At 43.7% G+C, this 24,147-nt stretch overlaps 1 protein-coding gene across 11 annotated transcripts in view; it reads right to left on the bottom strand.

Annotated features, from left to right (window-relative positions):
- LOC143984065 (uncharacterized) overlaps positions 1-24,147 on the bottom strand; it is a 96,069-nt gene that overhangs the window by 34,506 nt on the left and 37,416 nt on the right. For 7 of the 11 annotated variants that reach the window (XM_077484366.1, XM_077484369.1, XM_077484362.1 and 4 more), the window contains 3 exons: positions 17,106-17,189; positions 9,188-9,271; positions 1,549-1,632 (listed from right to left, as the gene is read on the bottom strand). In XM_077484366.1, coding sequence (XP_077340492.1) covers positions 1,549-1,632; positions 9,188-9,271; positions 17,106-17,189 — 252 coding nt within the window. The remainder of the gene's footprint in view (positions 1-1,548; positions 1,633-9,187; positions 9,272-17,105; positions 17,190-24,147) is intronic. The other 4 variants (XM_077484363.1, XM_077484371.1, XM_077484365.1 and 1 more) reach the window with 2 other exon arrangements.

The raw sequence follows: 24,147 nt of genomic DNA, 5'->3' as shown, positions 1-24,147 counted from the left end.
AGGGGTATGTTCTTAGTTAAGCACGCCCTCCTGCCTACATGCCTGAGCTAAGGGCAGATGGATTCAAATAGTACATTGCTTAAGATGGCCACCACCAGAGGTGCCGGGGGGGGGGGGGGCTGGGGGTGTATTTCAAAGTGATCTCTCAGCAAAATAAAGCATGGAGATATGGATGGAGGGGAGGAGTTTGCTTTGAATATTAATATGTGAATTAAATAGCATTTTTGGTTTGTGGCGCCCAGCTGCAGTGTGGTTCAGCTTTACTAGTCCAAAGAGCTGGTTGGTGTTGAGACAAAGGCACAAAGGGAAAGATTTACTAAAACTGGTGGACACAGAATCCGGTGCAGTTGTGCATAGTAACCAATCAGCTTCTAACTTCAGCTTGTTGAATTAAGCTTTGGCAACAAAACCTAGAAGCTGATTGGTTGCTATGCACAGTTGTATCAGATTCTGTGTGCACCAGTTTTAGTAAATGTGCCCCCAAGTCTACAGATTTCCAGATTGTAAAACAATGGTGTATTTCCTAAACATTTGCTGCTAGACTAATACACCTCACTAATCGTTCCTTGACTGCTGCCCCTCTCTGCCAATCCCTTCACTGGCTTCCCCTAAACCACCGTGTAAAATTCTAAATGCCATAACATATAAAGCCATCCACAACATCACCCCCATCTACATCACCAACCTCATCTGCAGATATCGCCCAAATCGTCCCCTCCGCTCCTCCCAGGACCTCCAGCTCTCTAGCTCCCTTGTTACCTCCTCTCATGCTTGCCTTCGGGACTTCTCCAGAGCCTCTCCCATCCTCTGGAACTCCCTGCTCCAGTATGTCCGATCAGCCCCTACCCTGTCCACCTTTAGGAGATCCCTGAAAACGAATTTATTCAGGGAAGACTATGCCACACCCACCTAACAACTGTCCTCCAATCATGTGCAAACAAAAATTCATTTTTTTTTAATTTTCCTTGCCTGTCCCCCTCAGATCGACGCCGACTGCACTTCCATCATCCAAACCCATGCAAGCAAATGCTGTTTTTTTTTTTCCTTGCATGTGATTGGTTGTTGCTTGCATAGGGAAATTTTACCTCATTTACTAAGCTCTGGAGCAACATCACTTGCACAGTGCAACTGCACATTCAAAAGAGCAAACTCTATTTGCCTTTAGTAAATCAACCCCAAAGACCCAAAAGGGGGATTTACTAAAACCGGTGCACATAGAATCTGGTGCAGTTGTGCATAGTTACCAATCAGCTTCTAAATTCAGCTTGTTCATTTAAGCTTTGGCAATAAAACCTAGAAGCTGATTGGTTACTATGCACAGTTGCATCAAATCCTGTGTGCACCAGTTTTAGTAAATGTGCCCCAAAGTCTACGGATATTCAGACTGTGGAACAATGGTGTATTTCCTAAACAAACTCTGTCACTGGGGGGAAGGAGGGCAAACTGCTGCATATAATGTGCAGACAGCTAATGACAAATTCCAACACGACTCCAGGCCATTGGATTGTATTTTGCAACTTTCATGAAACCACAGCTACATTTGTTCACCTGCAAGTCCTCTTGGTCCAGGCGTCTAGGAAGACTAGGACCTTGAGTCCAAGCTGCCATTCTCTGAATACGTTCTAGATAGTCCTGCAAAATGAAAATCAGAGGTTTTAAATGTCAAAATCTAAAAATGTATGTTGTATTGCAATCTACATTTATATAGGACAGGCATTCTTTCTGTTAGACTGTTGGGGGGCCAGGCTGAGGCCAGTAGGAGTAAAAAGTAATAAGAGTTTAAGCTCTCTAGTCATATAGCTGAGCAGTGACGGCCCATCCATTAGGGGTGCACGAGCGCCAGCCCCCCTATATATGCATCCGGCTCCCTGATCTACATGCAGGGCGCTGGACACATGGATTCCAATGGGGAAGTTTTTTTTAAGCACGTTATTAGAGTGAGAGGCTCTAATAGGCTTCATAAAAGGGTGGGCTCACAGCACACTGAACCTACAGCCCACCCAGTTGTCTGACACTGTAACACTGATTCTCCTCCCAGCTAATCAGGAAGCGGGTCACCCAATTGGCCAAAAGGACATCCAATTGGATTGGCCGCCAGGAGGAGGAGGGAAGAGATGCTCAGGAACCAAGACAGCAGCTGCCTGCTGCCCGCAGAGAAGCCGCCCCTGCCTGCTGCCCAAGAGATGGGGTAAGTGTGGGGTCCTGACTGACCGACTGGGGGGGATCTGCCTGTGATCCCCGTTACTCAGCCTGCCAACTTGGGGGGGGGGCTTCTGTGCAGCGGGTGGATTGTTTTCCGCCCCCCTCAAAAAAAAAAAACACCAGCCGCCACTGTAGCTGAGCACGGACAGGTGGACAACTAGAACATTTGGTTGCTCTATTTTAACCCCCCTGGCATTATGATTATGTCTGATTTTTGAATGCCAAAGCAGTACATTGTTTTGCATAGAAATTTGGCATTTTACATTGTAGGCCTGTAATTATTAGAAATAACTCACTTAAATCTGTCCAAACAAGAGTCTAGTAGACATCTCAGGTATGATAAAGTTTGAAACTTGAAATCATAAATTATAATATAATAAATAACTATAAATAATTATAGCAAATAATAATTTAATAATAATAATACTTTTTAGGCAATAATATAATCATATCAAAAACACTGAAATTTGTCCAAACAAGGGTGCAATATTACTAGTCACTGTAATACTAGACACTGCATTGGTTCAGTAAACATCCCATATATGAACATTTTTGAAACATGGGACTGCACAAAGTCCGACGTCACAATCAGGACAATGGGACTTGGTTTCCTTTCAGATTTTCTTTACACTGTCATCTCGCTCTGAGCAACAAACCACGCACATCCTATAATATACTTGTTTAACCAGAAAGGTAAGCTCAGTGAAATCGTGGTGCACCAATAAGAACAATATAGTCAGAGGAATTATCAGAAAAGTAAACACACTGCAGAGCCAGCTATGGTCAGCTGACTAGCCATGCACCAGAATGGAAATATAGGCTTAGCTCCGTCACCTTCAGCAGTCCCAGCAAGCAAAAAGTGCTATGTGCTAATAAAACCAGGGTAAATAAATAACAACTACATTTCTCTTGGTGCAATGTATAAAAATTAATTTAAAATAAAAGTGAAATCAGGTGACCAAAATAGATTAATAAACGTGCTTATCATAAGATAGAATAATCATGATGTGAGGAAAAAATAATATAATTATAGAATCTGTTTCTAAACTAAAAAATAAATACCCTACAGAGCCTCTATATCAGGTATGTAAGGTTTAGCTCATTTAGAAGTGCTAAGTGTAATAAATTAATAAATGTGAATTTCATAAGGTAGACATAGTGTGGGGAAAAACAAAATTATGAAAAAATAAATACCCTACAGAGCCACTGGATCAGGTGTGTTAAGCTTTTTAAAGAATCACACTATTCCAAAAGTGCTAAGTGCAATAAAAGTTAGGTACCGATACGCTAAAAAAGCTCTAGAGCAACATATGTGAGAGCAAAGGTGCATAAGTACCAAAATAATAAACACACTACAGAGCCAAGTTCATATGTGCAGTGAGCTGCATGTGGATCAGCAAGCTGCTGTATCTACTTTAGCAAATTCGATGTTTAGGAAATCCGATGTTTAAATGAAGAAAAGCATTAGAACAAATAGTACATCTGGGAGTAAAGAAAAATATACTGAACAAAAAGGAAGCCAGATATCTGGTACCAGACTCATGTCGTACACCGATTATATATGTACTTCCAAAAGTGCCTAAGAGCAAAACAGATCCCCCTTTCAGGCCAATTGCGAATGGGATAGACTCTTTAACATCCAGAATGGGTCAATATATAGATTATTTTCTACAGCCTGCGGTTCAAAAGACGGAAGCCTATTTGAGGGACACGAAATAACTGCTCCAGATCATAGATAATGTACATAGGACTGTACTACGCTACACTGACCACTATACTACGCTACACTGACCACTATACAACGCTACACTGACCACTATACTACGCTACACTGACCCCCATACTACGCTACACTGACCACCATACTATTCTACACTGACCACCATACTTTGCTACACTGACCACCATAATATGCTACAGTGTCCACTATGCTACGCTACACTGACCACCATATTATGCTACACTGACCACCATACTATGCTACACTGACCACCATACTATGCTACACTGACCACCATACTACGCTACACTGACCACCATACTACGCTACACTGACCACCATACTACGCTACACTGACCACCATACTATGCTACACTGACCACCATACTATGCTACACTGACCACCATACTATGCTACACTGACCACCATACTATGCTACACTGACCACCATACTATGCTACACTGACCACCATACTATGCTACACTGACCACCATACTATGCTACACTGACCACCATACTATTCTACACTGACCACCATACTTTGCTACACTGACCACCATAATATGCTACAGTGTCCACTATACTACGCTACACTGATCACCATACTATGCTACACTGACCACCATACTATGCTACACTGACCACCATACTATGCTACACTGACCACCATACTAGGCTACACTGCCCACTATACTACGCTACACTGGCCACCATACTATACTACACTGTCCACTATACTATGCTACACTAACCACCATACTATGCTACACTGACCACCATACTATGCTACACTATCCACTATACTATACTGACCACCATTCACTATACTACACTGACCACCATATTATGCTACACTGACCACCACACTATGATACACTAACCATCATACTATGCTACACTGTCCACTATACTATGCTACACTGTCCACTATACTATGCTACACTGACCACCATACTATTCTACACTGACCACCATACTATGATACACTGACCACCACACTAGGATACACTTACCACCATACTATGCTACACTGTCCACTATACTACGCTACACTGACCACCATACTCTGCTACACTGACCACCATACTATGCTACACTGTCCACTATACTACGCTACACTGACCACCATACTACGCTACACTGACCACCATACTATGCTACACTATCCACTATACTATGCTACACTGACCACCATACTGTGCTACACTGACCACCATACTACGCTACACTGACCACCATACTATGCTACACTATCCACTATACTATGCTACACTGACCACCATACTGTGCTACACTGACCACCATACTACGCTACACTGACCAATATACTATGCTACACTGACCACCATACTATACTACTCTTACCTTTACTGGTGGAGGTTGGCTGGCACCTATGATGACACTGCACTGTCCACTATACTACACTGTCCACTATACTACACTACACTGACCACCATACTATGCTACACTGACCACCATACTATACTACACTGACCACCATACTATGCTACACTCTCCACCATACTATACTACACTGACCACCATACTATGCTACACTGACCACCATACTATACTACACTGACCACCATACTATGCTACACTGACCCCCATACTATACTACACTGACCACCATACTATATTACACTGACCACCATACTATGCTACACTGACCACCATACTATACTACACTGACCTCCATACTATACTACACTGACCACCATACTATGCTACACTGACCACCATACTATACTACACTAACCACCATACTATGCTACACTGACCACCATACTATACTACACTGACCACCATGCTATACTACACTGACCACTATACTACACTGTCCACTATGCTACACTGTCCACTATACTATGCTACAGTGACCACCATACTATGCTACACTGACCACCATACTATGCTACACTGTCCACTGTACTACACTGTCCACTATACTACACTGTCCACTATACTACACTACACTGACCACCATACTATGCTACACTGTCCACTGTACTATGCTACACTGACCACCATACTACGCACTGACACATACTGGCGCTCCCATAAATGTCGTGCCCAGGGCCACGGCACGCCCACGCTACGCCACTGCGTTGGGCTCTCTAGTCATATAGCTAAGCAAGGATGGGGGATAACTAGAACATGCAGTTGTTTTATTTTAAAAGAGAAAAGAAGAAAGTAAGCTCAGGGTAGACTTCTCCAGCATGCTGAGCATTAAAGCGGACCTTCACTCTCTCAATCAACATTAATTATTTTTACTCCTTATGCTGCTAGCATTAGTAAATAGATAGGAAAGTATATCATATTTGAACATGACTGTATGCAGATCGTTCAGGAGGACAAGCTCTTGTCAATATTTACTTGTTTAAAAAAAAAATAGCATTTATTCAGTAACTTCCTGGTTTATATGCCTGGACAAACAATGTCATACATCCCAGGGATCTTCAGAGGGGTATGTTCTTAGTTAAGCACGCCCTCCTGCCTACATGCCTGAGCTAAGGGCAGATGGATTCCAGAAAGCAAATGGTGCATTGCTTAAAGCGGGGTTCCACCCTAAAGTGGAACTTCCGCTGATCGGAACCCTACCCCCCTCCGGTGTCACAATTGGCACCTTTCAGGGGGGAGGGGGTGGAGATACCTGTCAAAGACAGGTATTTACACCCACTTCCGGGCATAGACTCCCGTGGGAGTCTGTGCCTCTTCCTGTCCTGCCGCGCTGTCTGCTGGGACACACACGGGTCCCAGAGACAGCACGGACAATTCCTATTGCGCTGCGCAACTCGCGCATGCGCAGTAGGGAACTGGGAAGTGAAGCCGATTCACTTCACTTCCGGATTCCCTCACCTAGAATGGTGGCGGCAGCAGCCGAGAGCCGAGCGATTGATCAGCCTCGGCTGCCGGCATCGCTGGACCCCGGGACAGGTGAGTGTCCATTTATTAAAAGTCAGCAGCTGTAGTATTTATAGCTGCTGGCTTTTAATATTTTTTCCCCAGTACAGTCCCGCTTTAAGATGGCCACCACCAGAGGTGCGGGGGGGGGAGGGGCTGGGCATGTATTTCAAAGTGATCTCTCAGCAAAATAAAGCATGGAGATATGGATGGAGGGGAGGAGTTTAATTTGAATATTAATATGTGAATTAAATAGAATTTTTGGTTTGTGGCACCCAGCTGCAGTGTGGTTCAGCTTTACTAGTCCAAAGAGCTGGTTGGTGTTGAGACAAAGACACAAAGGGAGAGATTTACTAAAACTAGTGGACACAGAATCCGGTGCAGTTGTGCATAGTAACCAATCAGCTTCTAACTTCAGCTTGTTGAATTAAGCTTTGGCAATAAAACCTCCAGCTCTCTAGCTCCCTTGTTACCTCCTCTTATGCTTGCCTTCGGGACTTCTCCAGAGCCTCTCCCATCCTCTGGAACTCCCTGCTCCAGTATGTCCGATCAGCCCCTACCCTGTCCACCTTTAGGAGATCCCTGAAAACTAATTTATTCAGGGAAGACTATGCCACACCCACCTAACAACTGTCCCCGAGCCACCCCCATCAAATCCTTCTCTGCAGCTATTACGTTTTGTACCACCCCCTCCCATTAGAATGTAAGCTCTACGAGCAGGGCCCTCCTGGACCTTTTGTATTGTACTGTAATTGTGTTGCCCCCCTCTATACATTGTAAAGCGCTGTGTAAACTGTTGGCACTGTATAAATTGTGTATAATAATAATAATAATAATAATAATAGATTTCACCTCCGTAACATCTCTAAAATTCGCCCCTTTTTAACAAATGAAACTACCAAGCTCCTCATTCACTCCCTTGTTATCTCTCGCCTTGACTATTGCAACTCCCTTCTCATTGGCCTGCCTCTCCATAGGCTATCCCCTCTTCAGTCTATCATGAATGCTGCTGCCAGACTTATCCACCTTACCAACCGCTCAGTATCTGCCAACCCTCTCCTCCAATCCCTACACTGGCTCCCAATCACCCAGCGAATTAAATTCAAAATACTAATCACAACATACAAAGCCATTCACAACTCTGCCCCGAGGTACATCACCAATCGTGTCTCCAAATATCGCCCAAACCGTCCCCTCCGCTCTTCTCAAGACCTCCTACTCTCAAGCTCTCTCGTCTCCTCCTCCCACACTCGTCTCCAGGACTTCTCCAGAGCCTCTCCAATCCTCTGGAACTCGCTACCTCCACTGGTCCGGCTATCCCCTACTCTTGCTACCTTCAGGCGATCCCTGAAAACTCATCTATTCAGGAAAGCCTATCACGTCTCAAACTAATCTCCTACCACTTCCATCAGCTCATTCCCGACAGTTATAACCTTTTGTACCACCTGCCCCACCCTTTTAGATTGTAAACTTTTCTGAGCAGGGCCCTCTTAATCCTCTTGTATTTTATTGTATTGTAACGGTATTGTCTCCCTTTTATATTGTAAAGCGCTGCGTAAATTGCTGGCGCTATATAAATCCTGACTAATAATAATAATAATAAACAGACTTTGGGGTTGATTTACTAAAGACAAATCCACTTTGCAATACAAGTGCCCTTGGAAGTGCAGTCACTATAGATCCCTGTAGATCTGAGGGGAAGCTCTGAAATGATGGGAAGCTCTGCTGATTTTATCATCCAATCATGTGCAAACAAAAATTCAGTTTTTTTAATTTTCCTTGCCTGTCCCCCTCAGATCGACGGCGACTGCACTTCCATCATCCAAACCCATGCAAGCAAATGCTGTTTTTTTTTTTCCTTGCATGTGATTGGTTGTTGCTTGCATAGTGAAGTTTTACCTCATTTACTAAGCTCTGGAGCAACGTCACTTGCACAGTGCAACTGCACATTCAAAAGAGCAAACTATTTGCCTATGTAAATCAACCCCAAAGACCCAAAAGGAGGATTTACTAAAACCGGTGCACATAGAATCTGGTGCAGTTGTGCATAGTTACCAATCAGCTTCTAAATTCAGCTTGTTCATTTAAGCTTTGGCAATAAAACCTAGAAGCTGATTGGTTACTATGCACAGTTGCATCAAATCCTGTGTGCACCAGTTTTAGTAAATGTGCCCCAAAGTCTACGGATATTCAGACTGTGGAACAATGGTGTATTTCCTAAACAAACTCTGTCACTGGGGGGAAGGAGGGCAAACTGCTGCATATAATGTGCAGACAGCTAATGACAAATTCCAACACGACTCCAGGCCATTGGATTGTATTTTGCAACTTTCATGAAACCACAGCTACATTTGTTCACCTGCAAGTCCTCTTGGTCCAGGCGTCTAGGAAGACCAGGACCTTGAGTCCGAGCTGCCTTTCTCTGAATACGTTCTAGATAGTCCTGCAAAATGAAAATCAGAGGTTTTAAATGTCAAAATCTAAAAATGTATGTTGTATTGCAATCTACATTTATATAGGACAGGCATTCTTTCCGTTAGACTGTTGGGGGGGCCAGGCTGAGGCCAGTAGGAGTAAAAAGTAATAAGAGTTTACGGTAAGCTCTCTAGTCATATAGCTGAGCAGTGACGGCCCATCCATTAGGGGTGCACGAGCGCCGCCCCCCTATATATGCATCCGGCTCCCTGATCTACATGCAGGGCGCTGGACACATGGATTCCAATGGGGAAGTGTTTTTTTAAGCACGTTATTAGAGTGAGAGGCTCTAATAGGCTTCATAAAAGGTGGGCTCACAGCACACTGAACCTACAGCCCACCCAGTTGTCTGACACTGTAACACTGATTCTCCTCCCAGCTAATCAGGAAGCGGGTCACCCAATTGGCCAAAAGGACATCCAATTGGATTGGCCGCCAGGAGGAGGAGGGAAGAGATGCTCAGGAACCAAGACAGCAGCTGCCTGCTGCCCGCAGAGAAGCCGCCCCTGCCTGCTGCCCAAGAGATGGGGTAAGTGTGGGGTCCTGACTGACCGACTGGGGGGGATCTGCCTGTGATCCCAGTTACTCAGCCTGCCAACTTGGGGGGGGCTTCTGTGCAGCGGGTGGATTGTTTTCCGCCCCCCTCAAAAAAAAAAACACCAGCCGCCACTGTAGCTGAGCACGGACAGGTGGACAACTAGAACATTTGGTTGCTCTATTTTAACCCCCCTGGCATTATGATTATGTCTGATTTTTGAATGCCAAAGCAGTACATTGTTTTGCATAGAAATTTGGCATTTTATATTGTAGGCCTGTAATTATTAGAAATAACTCACTTAAATCTGTCCAAACAAGAGTCTAGTAGACATCTCAGGTATGATAAAGTTTGAAATTTGAAATCATAAATTATAATATAATAAATAACTATAAATAATTATAGCAAATAATAATTTAATAATAATAATACTTTTTATGCAATAATATAATCATATCAAAAACACTGAAATTTGTCCAAACAAGGGTGCAATATTACTAGTCACTGTAATACTAGACACTGCATTGGTTCAGTAAACATCCCATATATGAACATTTTTGAAACATGGGACTGCACAAAGTCCGACGTCACAATCAGGACAATGGGACTTGGTTTCCTTTCAGATTTTCTTTACACTGTCATCTCGCTCTGAGCAACAAACCACGCACATCCTATAATATACTTGTTTAACCAGAAAGGTAAGCTCAGTGAAATCGTGGTGCACCAATAAGAACAATATAGTCAGAGGAATTATCAGAAAAGTAAACACACTGCAGAGCCAGCTATGGTCAGCTGACTAGCCATGCACCAGAATGGAAATATAGGCTTAGCTCCGTCACCTTCAGCAGTCCCAGCAAGCAAAAAGTGCTATGTGCTAATAAAACCAGGGTAAATAAATAACAACTACATTTCTCTTGGTGCAATGTATAAAAATTAATTTAAAATAAAAGTGAAATCAGGTGACCAAAATAGATTAATAAACGTGCTTATCATAAGATAGAATAATCATGATGTGAGGAAAAAATAATATAATTATAGAATCTGTTTCTAAACTAAAAAATAAATACCCTACAGAGCCTCTAAATCAGGTATGTAAGGTTTAGCTCATTTAGAAGTGCTAAGTGTAATAAATTAATAAATGTGAATTTCATAAGGTAGACATAGTGTGGGGAAAAACAAAATTATGAAAAAATAAATACCCTACAGAGCCACTGGATCAGGTGTGTTAAGCTTTTTAAAGAATCACACTATTCCAAAAGTGCTAAGTGCAATAAAAGTTAGGTACCGATACGCTAAAAAAGCTCTAGAGCAACATATGTGAGAGCAAAGGTGCATAAGTACCAAAATAATAAACACACTACAGAGCCAAGTTCATATGTGCAGTGAGCTGCATGTGGATCAGCAAGCTGCTGTATCTACTTTAGCAAATTCGCTGTTTAGGAAATCCGATGTTTAAATGAAGAAAAGCATTAGAACAAATAGTACATCTGGGAGTAAAGAAAAATATACTGAACAAAAAGGAAGCCAGATATCTGGTACCAGACTCATGTCGTACACCGATTATATATGTACTTCCAAAAGTGCCTAAGAGCAAAACAGATCCCCCTTTCAGGCCAATTGCGAATGGGATAGACTCTTTAACATCCAGAATGGGTCAATATATAGATTATTTTCTACAGCCTGCGGTTCAAAAGACGGAAGCCTATTTGAGGGACACGAAACAACTGCTCCAGATCATAGATAATGTACATAGGACTATACTACGCTACACTGACCACTATACTACGCTACACTGACCACTATACAACGCTACACTGACCACTATACTACGCTACACTGACCCCCATACTACGCTACACTGACCACCATACTATTCTACACTGACCACCATACTTTGCTACACTGACCACCATAATATGCTACACTGACCACCATACTATACTACACTAACCACCATACTATGCTACACTGACCACCATACTATGCTACACTGACCACCATACTATGCTACACTGACCACCATACTACGCTACACTGACCACCATACTACGCTACACTGACCACTATACTACGCTACACTGACCACCATACTATGCTACACTGACCACCATACTACGCTACACTGACCACCATACTACGCTACACTGACCACCATACTATGCTACACTGACCACCATACTATGCTACACTGACCACCATACTATGCTACACTGACCACCATACTATTCTACACTGACCACCATACTTTGCTACACTGACCACCATAATATGCTACAGTGTCCACTATACTACGCTACACTGATCACCATACTATGCTACACTGACCACCATACTATGCTACACTGACCACCATACTATGCTACACTGACCACCATACTAGGCTACACTGCCCACTATACTACGCTACACTGGCCACCATACTATACTACACTGTCCACTATACTATGCTACACTAACCACCATACTATGCTACACTGACCACCATACTATGCTACACTATCCACTATACTATACTGACCACCATTCACTATACTACACTGACCACCATATTATGCTACACTGACCACCACACTATGATACACTGTCCACTATACTATGCTACACTGTCCACTATACTATGCTACACTGACCACCATACTATGCTACACTGACCACCATACTATGATACACTGACCACCACACTAGGATACACTTACCACCATACTATGCTACACTGTCCACTATACTACGCTACACTGACCACCATACTCTGCTACACTGACCACCATACTATGCTACACTGTCCACTATACTACGCTACACTGACCACCATACTACGCTACACTGACCACCATACTATGCTACACTATCCACTATACTATGCTACACTGACCACCATACTGTGCTACACTGACCACCATACTACGCTACACTGACCACCATACTATGCTACACTATCCACTATACTATGCTACACTGACCACCATACTGTGCTACACTGACCACCATACTACGCTACACTGACCAATATACTATGCTACACTGACCACCATACTATACTACTCTTACCTTTACTGGTGGAGGTTGGCTGGCACCTATGATGACACTGCACTGTCCACTATACTACACTGTCCACTATACTACACTACACTGACCACCATACTATGCTACACTGACCACCATACTACACTACACTGACCACCATACTATGCTACACTCTCCACCATACTATACTACACTGACCACCATACTATGCTACACTGACCACCATACTATACTACACTGACCACCATACTATGCTACACTGACCCCCATACTATACTACACTGACCACCATACTATATTACACTGACCACCATACTATGCTACACTGACCACCATACTATACTACACTGACCTCCATACTATACTACACTGACCACCATACTATGCTACACTGACCACCATACTATACTACACTAACCACCATACTATGCTACACTGACCACCATACTATACTACACTGACCACCATGCTATACTACACTGACCACTATACTACACTGTCCACTATGCTACACTGTCCACTATACTATGCTACAGTGACCGCCATACTATGCTACACTGACCACCATACTATGCTACACTGTCCACTGTACTACACTGTCCACTATACTACACTGTCCACTATACTACACTACACTGACCACCATACTATGCTACACTGTCCACTGTACTATGCTACACTGACCACCATACTACGCACTGACACATACTGGCGCTCCCATAAATGTCGTGCCCAGGGCCACGGCACGCCCACGCTACGCCACTGCGTTGGGCTCTCTAGTCATATAGCTAAGCAAGGATGGGGGATAACTAGAACATGCAGTTGTTTTATTTTAAAAGAGAAAAGAAGAAAGTAAGCTCAGGGTAGACTTCTCCAGCATGCTGAGCATTAAAGCGGACCTTCACTCTCTCAATCAACATTAATTATTTTTACTCCTTATGCTGCTAGCATTAGTAAATAGATAGGAAAGTATATCATATTTGAACATGACTGTATGCAGATTGTTCAGGAGGACAAGCTCTTGTCAATATTTACTTGTTTAAAAAAAAAATAGCATTTATTCAGTAACTTCCTGGTTTATATGCCTGGACAAACAATGTCATACATCCCAGGGATCTTCAGAGGGGTATGTTCTTAGTTAAGCACGCCCTCCTGCCTACATGCCTGAGCTAAGGGCAGATGGATTCCAGAAAGCAAATGGTGCATTGCTTAAAGCGGGGTTCCACCCTAAAGTGGAACTTCCGCTGATCGGAACCCTACCCCCCTCCGGTGTCACAATTGGCACCTTTCAGGGGGGAGGGGGTGGAGATACCTGTCAAAGACAGGTATTTACACCCACTTCCGGGCATAGACTCCCGTGGGAGTCTGTGCCTCTTCCTGTCCTGCCGCGCTGTCTGCTGGGACACACACGGGTCCCAGAGACAGCACGGACAATTCCTATTGCGCTGCGCAACTCGCGCATGCGCAGTAGGGAACTGGGAAGTGAAGCCGATTCACTTCACTTCCGGATTCCCTCACCTAGAATGGTGGCGGCAGCAGCCGAGAGCCGAGCGATTGATCAGCCTCGGCTGCCGGCATCGCTGGACCCCGGGACAGGTGAGTGTCCATTTATTAAAAGTCAGCAGCTGTAGTATTTATAGCTGCTGGCTTTTAATATTTTTTCCCCAGTACAGTCCCGCTTTAAGATGGCCACCACCAGAGGTGCCGGGGGGGGGGGGGCTGGGCATGTATTTCAAAGTGATCTCTCAGCAAAATAAAGCATGGAGATATGGATGGAGGGGAGGAGTTTAATTTGAATATTAATATGTGAATTAAATAGAATTTTTGGTTTGTGGCGCCCAGCTGCAGTGTGGTTCAGCTTTACTAGTCCAAAGAGCTGGTTGGTGTTGAGACAAAGACACAAAGGGAGAGATTTACTAAAACTAGTGGACACAGAATCCGGTGCAGTTGTGCATAGTAACCAAACAGCTTCTAACTTCAGCTTGTTGAATTAAGCTTTGGCAACAAAACCTAGAAGCTGATTGGTTGCTATGCACAGTTGTATCAGATTCTGTGTGCACCAGTTTTAGTAAATGTGCCCCCAAGTCTACAGATTTCCAGATTGTAAAACAATGGTGTATTTCCTAAACATTTGCTGCTAGACTAATACACCTCACTAATCGTTCCTTGACTGCTGCCCCTCTCTGCCAATCCCTTCACTGGCTTCCCCTAAACCACCGTGTAAAATTCAAAATGCCATAACATATAAAGCCATCCACATCACCCCCATCTACATCACCAACCTCATCTGCAGATATCGCCCAAATCGTCCCCTCCGCTCCTCCCAGGACCTCCAGCTCTCTAGCTCCCTTGTTACCTCCTCTCATGCTTGCCTTCGGGACTTCTCCAGAGCCTCTCCCATCCTCTGGAACTCCCTGCTCCAGTATGTCCGATCAGCCCCTACCCTGTCCACCTTTAGGAGATCCCTGAAAACTAATTTATTCAGGGAAGACTATGCCACACCCACCTAACAACTGTCCCCGAGCCACCCCCATCAAATCCTTCTCTGCAGCTATTACGTTTTGTACCACCCCCTCCCATTAGAATGTAAGCTCTACGAGCAGGGCCCTCCTGGACCTTTTGTATTGTACTGTAATTGTGTTGCCCCCCTCTATAGATTGTAAAGCGCTGTGTAAACTGTTGGCACTGTATAAATTGTGTATAATAATAATAATAATAATAATAATAGATTTCACCTCCGTAACATCTCTAAAATTCGCCCCTTTTTAACAAATGAAACTACCAAGCTCCTCATTCACTCCCTTGTTATCTCTCGCCTTGACTATTGCAACTCCCTTCTCATTGGCCTGCCTCTCCATAGGCTATCCCCTCTTCAGTCTATCATGAATGCTGCTGCCAGACTTATCCACCTTACCAACCGCTCAGTATCTGCCAACCCTCTCCTCCAATCCCTACACTGGCTCCCAATCACCCAGCAAATTAAATTCAAAATACTAACCACAACATACAAAGCCATTCACAACTCTGCCCCGAGCTTCATCACCAATCGTGTCTCCAAATATCGCCCAAACCGTCCCCTCCGCTCTTCTCAAGACTTCCTACTCTCAAGCTCTCTCGTCTCCTCCTCCCATACTCGTCTGCAGGACTTCTCCAGAGCCTCTCCAATCCTCTGGAACTCGCTACCTCCACTGGTCCGGCTATCCCCTACTCTTGCTACCTTCAGGCGATCCCTGAAAACTCATCTATTCAGGAAAGCCTATCACGTCTCAAACTAATCTCCTACCACTTCCATCAGCTCATTCCCGACAGTTATAACCTTTTGTACCACCTGCCCCACCCTTTTAGATTGTAAGCTCTTCTGAGCAGGGCCCTCTTAATCCTCTTGTATTTTATTGTATTGTAACGGTATTGTCTCCCTTTTATATTGTAAAGCGCTGCGTAAATTGCTGGCGCTATATAAATCCTGAATAATAATAATAATAATAAACAGACTTTGGAGTTGATTTACTAAAGACAAATCCACTTTGCAATACAAGTGCCCTTGGAAGTGCAGTCACTATAGATCCCTGTAGATCTGAGGGGAAGCTCTGAAATGATGGGAAGCTCTGCTGATTTTATCATCCAATCATGTGCAAACAAAAATTCAATTTTTTTTATTTTCCTTGCCTGTCCCCCTCAGATCGACGGCGACTGCACTTCCATCATCCAAACCCATGCAAGCAAATGCTGTTTTTTTTTTTTCCTTGCATGTGATTGGTTGTTGCTTGCATAGTGAAGTTTTACCTCATTTACTAAGCTCTGGAGCAACGTCACTTGCACAGTGCAACTGCACATTCAAAAGAGCAAACTATTTGCCTATGTAAGTCAACCCCAAAGACCCAAAAGGGGGATTTACTAAAACCGGTGCACATAGAATCTGGTGCAGTTGTGCATAGTTACCAATCAGCTTCTAAATTCAGCTTGTTCATTTAAGCTTTGGCAATAAAACCTAGAAGCTGATTGGTTACTATGCACAGTTGCATCAAATCCTGTGTGCACCAGTTTTAGTAAATGTGCCCCAAAGTCTACGGATATTCAGACTGTGGAACAATGGTGTATTTCCTAAACAAACTCTGTCACTGGGGGGAAGGAGGGCAAACTGCTGCATATAATGTGCAGACAGCTAATGACAAATTCCAACACGACTCCAGGCCATTGGATTGTATTTTGCAACTTTCATGAAACCACAGCTACATTTGTTCACCTGCAAGTCCTCTTGGTCCAGGCGTCTAGGAAGACCAGGACCTTGAGTCCGAGCTGCCTTTCTCTGAATACGTTCTAGATAGTCCTGCAAAATGAAAATCAGAGGTTTTAAATGTCAAAATCTAAAAATGTATGTTGTATTGCAATCTACATTTATATAGGACAGGCATTCTTTCCGTTAGACTGTTGGGGGGCCAGGCTGAGGCCAGTAGGAGTAAAAAGTAATAAGAGTTTAAGCTCTCTAGTCATATAGCTGAGCAGTGACGGCCCATCCATTAGGGGTGCACGAGCGCCGCCCCCCCTATATATGCATCCGGCTCCCTGATCTACATGCAGGGCGCTGGACACATGGATTCCAATGGGGAAGTTTTTTTAAGCACGTTATTAGAGTGAGAGGCTCTAATAGGCTTCATAAAAGGTGGGCTCACAGCACACTGAACCTACAGCCCACCCAGTTGTCTGACACTGTAACACTGATTCTCCTCCCAGCTAATCAGGAAGCGGGTCACCCAATTGGCCAAAAGGACATCCAATTGGATTGGCCGCCAGGAGGAGGAGGGAAGAGATGCTCAGGAACCAAGACAGCAGCTGCCTGCTGCCCGCAGAGAAGCCGCCCCTGCCTGCTGCCCAAGAGATGGGGTAAGTGTGGGGTCCTGACTGACCGACTGGGGGGGATCTGCCTGTGATCCCCGTTACTCAGCCTGCCAACTTGGGGGGGGGCTTCTGTGCAGCGGGTGGATTGTTTTCCGGCCCCCTCAAAAAAAAAAAACACCAGCCGCCACTGTAGCTGAGCACGGACAGGTGGACAACTAGAACATTTGGTTGCTCTATTTTAACCCCCCTGGCATTATGATTATGTCTGATTTTTGAATGCCAAAGCAGTACATTGTTTTGCATAGAAATTTGGCATTTTATATTGTAGGCCTGTAATTATTAGAAATAACTCACTTAAATCTGTCCAAACAAGAGTCTAGTAGACATCTCAGGTATGATAAAGTTTGAAATTTGAAATCATAAATTATAATATAATAAATAACTATAAATAATTATAGCAAATAATAATTTAATAATAATAATACTTTTTAGGCAATAATATAATCATATCAAAAACACTGAAATTTGTCCAAACAAGGGTGCAATATTACTAGTCACTGTAATACTAGACACTGCATTGGTTCAGTAAACATCCCATATATGAACATTTTTGAAACATGGGACTGCACAAAGTCCGACGTCACAATCAGGACAATGGGACTTGGTTTCCTTTCAGATTTTCTTTACACTGTCATCTCGCTCTGAGCAACAAACCACGCACATCCTATAATATACTTGTTTAACCAGAAAGGTAAGCTCAGTGAAATCGTGGTGCACCAATAAGAACAATATAGTCAGAGGAATTATCAGAAAAGTAAACACACTGCAGAGCCAGCTATGGTCAGCTGACTAGCTATGCACCAGAATGGAAATATAGGCTTAGCTCCGTCACCTTCAGCAGTCCCAGCAAGCAAAAAGTGCTATGTGCTAATAAAACCAGGGTAAATAAATAACAACTACATTTCTCTTGGTGCAATGTATAAAAATTAATTTAAAATAAAAGTGAAATCAGGTGACCAAAATAGATTAATAAACGTGCTTATCATAAGATAGAATAATCATGATGTGAGGAAAAAATAATATAATTATAGAATCTGTTTCTAAACTAAAAAATAAATACTCTACAGAGCCTCTATATCAGGTATGTAAGGTTTAGCTCATTTAGAAGTGCTAAGTGTAATAAATTAATAAATGTGAATTTCATAAGGTAGACATAGTGTGGGGAAAAACAAAATTATGAAAAAATAAATACCCTACAGAGCCACTGGATCAGGTGTGTTAAGCTTTTTAAAGAATCACACTATTCTAAAAGTGCTAAGTGCAATAAAAGTTAGGTACCGATACGCTAAAAAAGCTCTAGAGCAACATATGTGAGAGCAAAGGTGCATAAGTACCAAAATAATAAACACACTACAGAGCCAAGTTCATATGTGCAGTGAGCTGCATGTGGATCAGCAAGCTGCTGTATCTACTTTAGCAAATTCGCTGTTTAGGAAATCCGATGTTTAAATGAAGAAAAGCATTAGAACAAATAGTACATCTGGGAGTAAAGAAAAATATACTGAACAAAAAGGAAGCCAGATATCTGGTACCAGACTCATGTCGTACACCGATTATATATGTACTTCCAAAAGTGCCTAAGAGCAAAACAGATCCCCCTTTCAGGCCAATTGCGAATGGGATAGACTCTTTAACATCCAGAATGGGTCAATATATAGATTATTTTCTACAGCCTGCGGTTCAAAAGACGGAAGCCTATTTGAGGGACACGAAACAACTGCTCCAGATCATAGATAATGTACATAGGACTGTACTATGCTACACTGACCACTATACTACGCTACACTGACCACTATACAACGCTACACTGACCACTATACTACGCTACACTGACCCCCATACTACGCTACACTGACCCCCATACTACGCTACACTGACCACCATACTATACTACACTGACCACCATACTATGCTACACTGACCACCATACTATGCTACACTGACCACCATAATATGCTACAGTGTCCACTATGCTACGCTACACTGACCACCATATTATGCTACACTGACCACCATACTATGCTACACTGACCACCATACTATGCTACACTGACCACCATACTACGCTACACTGACCACCATACTACGCTACACTGACCACCATACTATGCTACACTGACCACCATACTATGCTACACTGACCACCATACTATGCTACACTGACCACCATACTATGCTACACTGACCACCATACTATGCTACACTGACCACCATACTACGCTACACTGACCACCATACTACGCTACACTGACCACCATACTATGCTACACTGACCACCATACTATGCTACACTGACCACCATACTATGCTACACTGACCACCATACTATGCTACACTGACCACCATACTATTCTACACTGACCACCATACTTTGCTACACTGACCACCATAATATGCTACAGTGTCCACTATACTACGCTACACTGATCACCATACTATGCTACACTGACCACCATACTATGCTACACTGACCACCATACTATGCTACACTGACCACCATACTAGGCTACACTGCCCACTATACTACGCTACACTGGCCACCATACTATACTACACTGTCCACTATACTATGCTACACTAACCACCATACTATGCTACACTGACCACCATACTATGCTACACTATCCACTATACTATACTGACCACCATTCACTATACTACACTGACCACCATATTATGCTACACTGACCACCACACTATGATACACTAACCATCATACTATGCTACACTGTCCACTATACTATGCTACACTGTCCACTATACTATGCTACACTGACCACCATACTATTCTACACTGACCACCATACTATGATACACTGACCACCACACTAGGATACACTTACCACCATACTATGCTACACTGTCCACTATACTACGCTACACTGACCACCATACTCTGCTACACTGACCACCATACTGTGCTACACTGTCCACTATACTACGCTACACTGACCACCATACTACGCTACACTGACCACCATACTATGCTACACTATCCACTATACTATGCTACACTGACCACCATACTGTGCTACACTGACCACCATACTACGCTACACTGACCACCATACTATGCTACACTATCCACTATACTATGCTACACTGACCACCATACTGTGCTACACTGACCACCATACTACGCTACACTGACCAATATACTGTGCTACACTGACCACCATACTACGCTACACTGACCACCATACTATGCTACACTATCCACTATACTATGCTACACTGACCACCATACTGTGCTACACTGACCACCATACTACGCTACACTGACCAATATACTATGCTACACTGACCACCATACTATACTACTCTTACCTTTACTGGTGGAGGTTGGCTGGCACCTATGATGACACTGCACTGTCCACTATACTACACTGTCCACTATACTACACTACACTGACCACCATACTATACTACACTGACCACCATACTATGCTACACTCTCCACCATACTATACTACACTGACCACCATACTATGCTACACTGACCACCATACTATACTACACTGACCACCATACTATGCTACACTGACCCCCATACTATACTACACTGACCACCATACTATATTACACTGACCACCATACTATGCTACACTGACCACCATACTATACTACACTGACCTCCATACTATACTACACTGACCACCATACTATGCTACACTGACCACCATACTATACTACACTAACCACCATACTATGCTACACTGACCACCATACTATACTACACTGACCACCATGCTATACTACACTGACCACTATACTACACTGTCCACTATGCTACACTGTCCACTATACTATGCTACAGTGACCACCATACTATGCTACACTGACCACCATACTATGCTACACTGTCCACTGTACTACACTGTCCACTATACTACACTGTCCACTATACTACACTACACTGACCACCATACTATGCTACACTGTCCACTGTACTATGCTACACTGACCACCATACTACGCACTGACACATACTGGCGCTCCCATAAATGTCGTGCCCAGGGCCACGGCACGCCCACGCTACGCCACTGCGTTGGGCTCTCTAGTCATATAGCTAAGCAAGGATGGGGGATAACTAGAACATGCAGTTGTTTTATTTTAAAAGAGAAAAGAAGAAAGTAAGCTCAGGGTAGACTTCTCCAGCATGCTGATCATTAAAGCGGACCTTCACTCTCTCAATCAACATTAATTATTTTTACTCCTTATGCTGCTAGCATTAGTAAATAGATAGGAAAGTATATCATATTTGAACATGACTGTATGCAGATTGTTCAGGAGGACAAGCTCTTGTCAATATTTACTTGTTTAAAAAAAAAATAGCATTTATTCAGTAACTTCCTGGTTTATATGCCTGGACAAACAATGTCATACATCCCAGGGATCTTCAGAGGGGTATGTTCTTAGTTAAGCACGCCCTCCTGCCTACATGCCTGAGCTAAGGGCAGATGGATTCCAGAAAGCAAATGGTGCATTGCTTAAAGCGGGGTTCCACCCTAAAGTGGAACTTCCGCTGATCGGAACCCTACCCCCCTCCGGTGTCACAATTGGCACCTTTCAGGGGGGAGGGGGTGGAGATACCTGTCAAAGACAGGTATTTACACCCACTTCCGGGCATAGACTCCCGTGGGAGTCTGTGCCTCTTCCTGTCCTGCCGCGCTGTCTGCTGGGACACACACGGGTCCCAGAGACAGCACGGACAATTCCTATTGCGCTGCGCAACTCGCGCATGCGCAGTAGGGAACTGGGAAGTGAAGCCGATTCACTTCACTTCCGGATTCCCTCACCTAGAATGGTGGCGGCAGCAGCCGAGAGCCGAGCGATTGATCAGCCTCGGCTTCCGGCATCGCTGGACCCCGGGACAGGTGAGTGTCCATTTATTAAAAGTCAGCAGCTGTAGTATTTATAGCTGCTGGCTTTTAATATTTTTTCCCCAGTACAGTCCCGCTTTAAGATGGCCACCACCAGAGGTGCGGGGGGGGGGGGGGCTGGGCATGTATTTCAAAGTGATCTCTCAGCAAAATAAAGCATGGAGATATGGATGGAGGGGAGGAGTTTAATTTGAATATTAATATGTGAATTAAATAGCATTTTTGGTTTGTGGCGCCCAGCTGCAGTGTGGTTCAGCTTTACTAGTCCAAAGAGCTGGTTGGTGTTGAGACAAAGACACAAAGGGAGAGATTTACTAAAACTAGTGGACACAGAATCCGGTGCAGTTGTGCATAGTAACCAATCAGCTTCTAACTTCAGCTTGTTGAATTAAGCTTTGGCAATAAAACCTAGAAGCTGATTGGTTGCTATGCACAGTTGTATCAGATTCTGTGTGCACCAGTTTTAGTAAATGTGCCCCCAAGTCTACAGATTTCCAGATTGTAAAACAATGGTGTATTTCCTAAACATTTGCTGCTAGACTAATACACCTCACTAATCGTTCCTTGACTGCTGCCCCTCTCTGCCAATCCCTTCACTAGCTTCCCCTAAACCACCGTGTAAAATTCAAAATGCCATAACATATAAAGCCATCCACATCACCCCCATCTACATCACCAACCTCATCTGCAGATATCGCCCAAATCGTCCCCTCTGCTCCTCCCAGGACCTCCAGCTCTCTAGCTCCCTTGTTACCTCCTCTTATGCTTGCCTTCGGGACTTCTCCAGAGCCTCTCCCATCCTCTGGAACTCCCTGCTCCAGTATGTCCGACAGGCTGGGCATGTATTTCAAAGTGATCTCTCAGCAAAATAAAGCATGGAGATATGGATGGAGGGGAGGAGTTTAATTTGAATATTAATATGTGAATTAAATAGCATTTTTGGTTTGTGGCGCCCAGCTGCAGTGTGGTTCAGCTTTACTAGTCCAAAGAGCTGGTTGGTGTTGAGACAAAGACACAAAGGGAGAGATTTACTAAAACTAGTGGACACAGAATCCGGTGCAGTTGTGCATAGTAACCAATCAGCTTCTAACTTCAGCTTGTTGAATTAAGCTTTGGCAATAAAACCTAGAAGCTGATTGGTTGCTATGCACAGTTGTATCAGATTCTGTGTGCACCAGTTTTAGTAAATGTGCCCCCAAGTCTACAGATTTCCAGATTGTAAAACAATGGTGTATTTCCTAAACATTTGCTGCTAGACTAATACACCTCACTAATCGTTCCTTGACTGCTGCCCCTCTCTGCCAATCCCTTCACTAGCTTCCCCTAAACCACCGTGTAAAATTCAAAATGCCATAACATATAAAGCCATCCACATCACCCCCATCTACATCACCAACCTCATCTGCAGATATCGCCCAAATCGTCCCCTCTGCTCCTCCCAGGACCTCCAGCTCTCTAGCTCCCTTGTTACCTCCTCTTATGCTTGCCTTCGGGACTTCTCCAGAG

The sequence above is a fragment of the Lithobates pipiens genome, unplaced genomic scaffold (genome assembly GCF_037356315.1).
Source record: "Lithobates pipiens isolate NorthernLeopardFrog02 unplaced genomic scaffold, aLitPip1_a1.2 Scaffold_16, whole genome shotgun sequence".
Classification (NCBI taxonomy): Eukaryota; Metazoa; Chordata; class Amphibia; order Anura; family Ranidae; genus Lithobates; species Lithobates pipiens.
The sequence above is the reverse complement of the archived record's forward strand: the minus strand, read 5'-3'. Positions and strand labels throughout refer to the sequence as shown.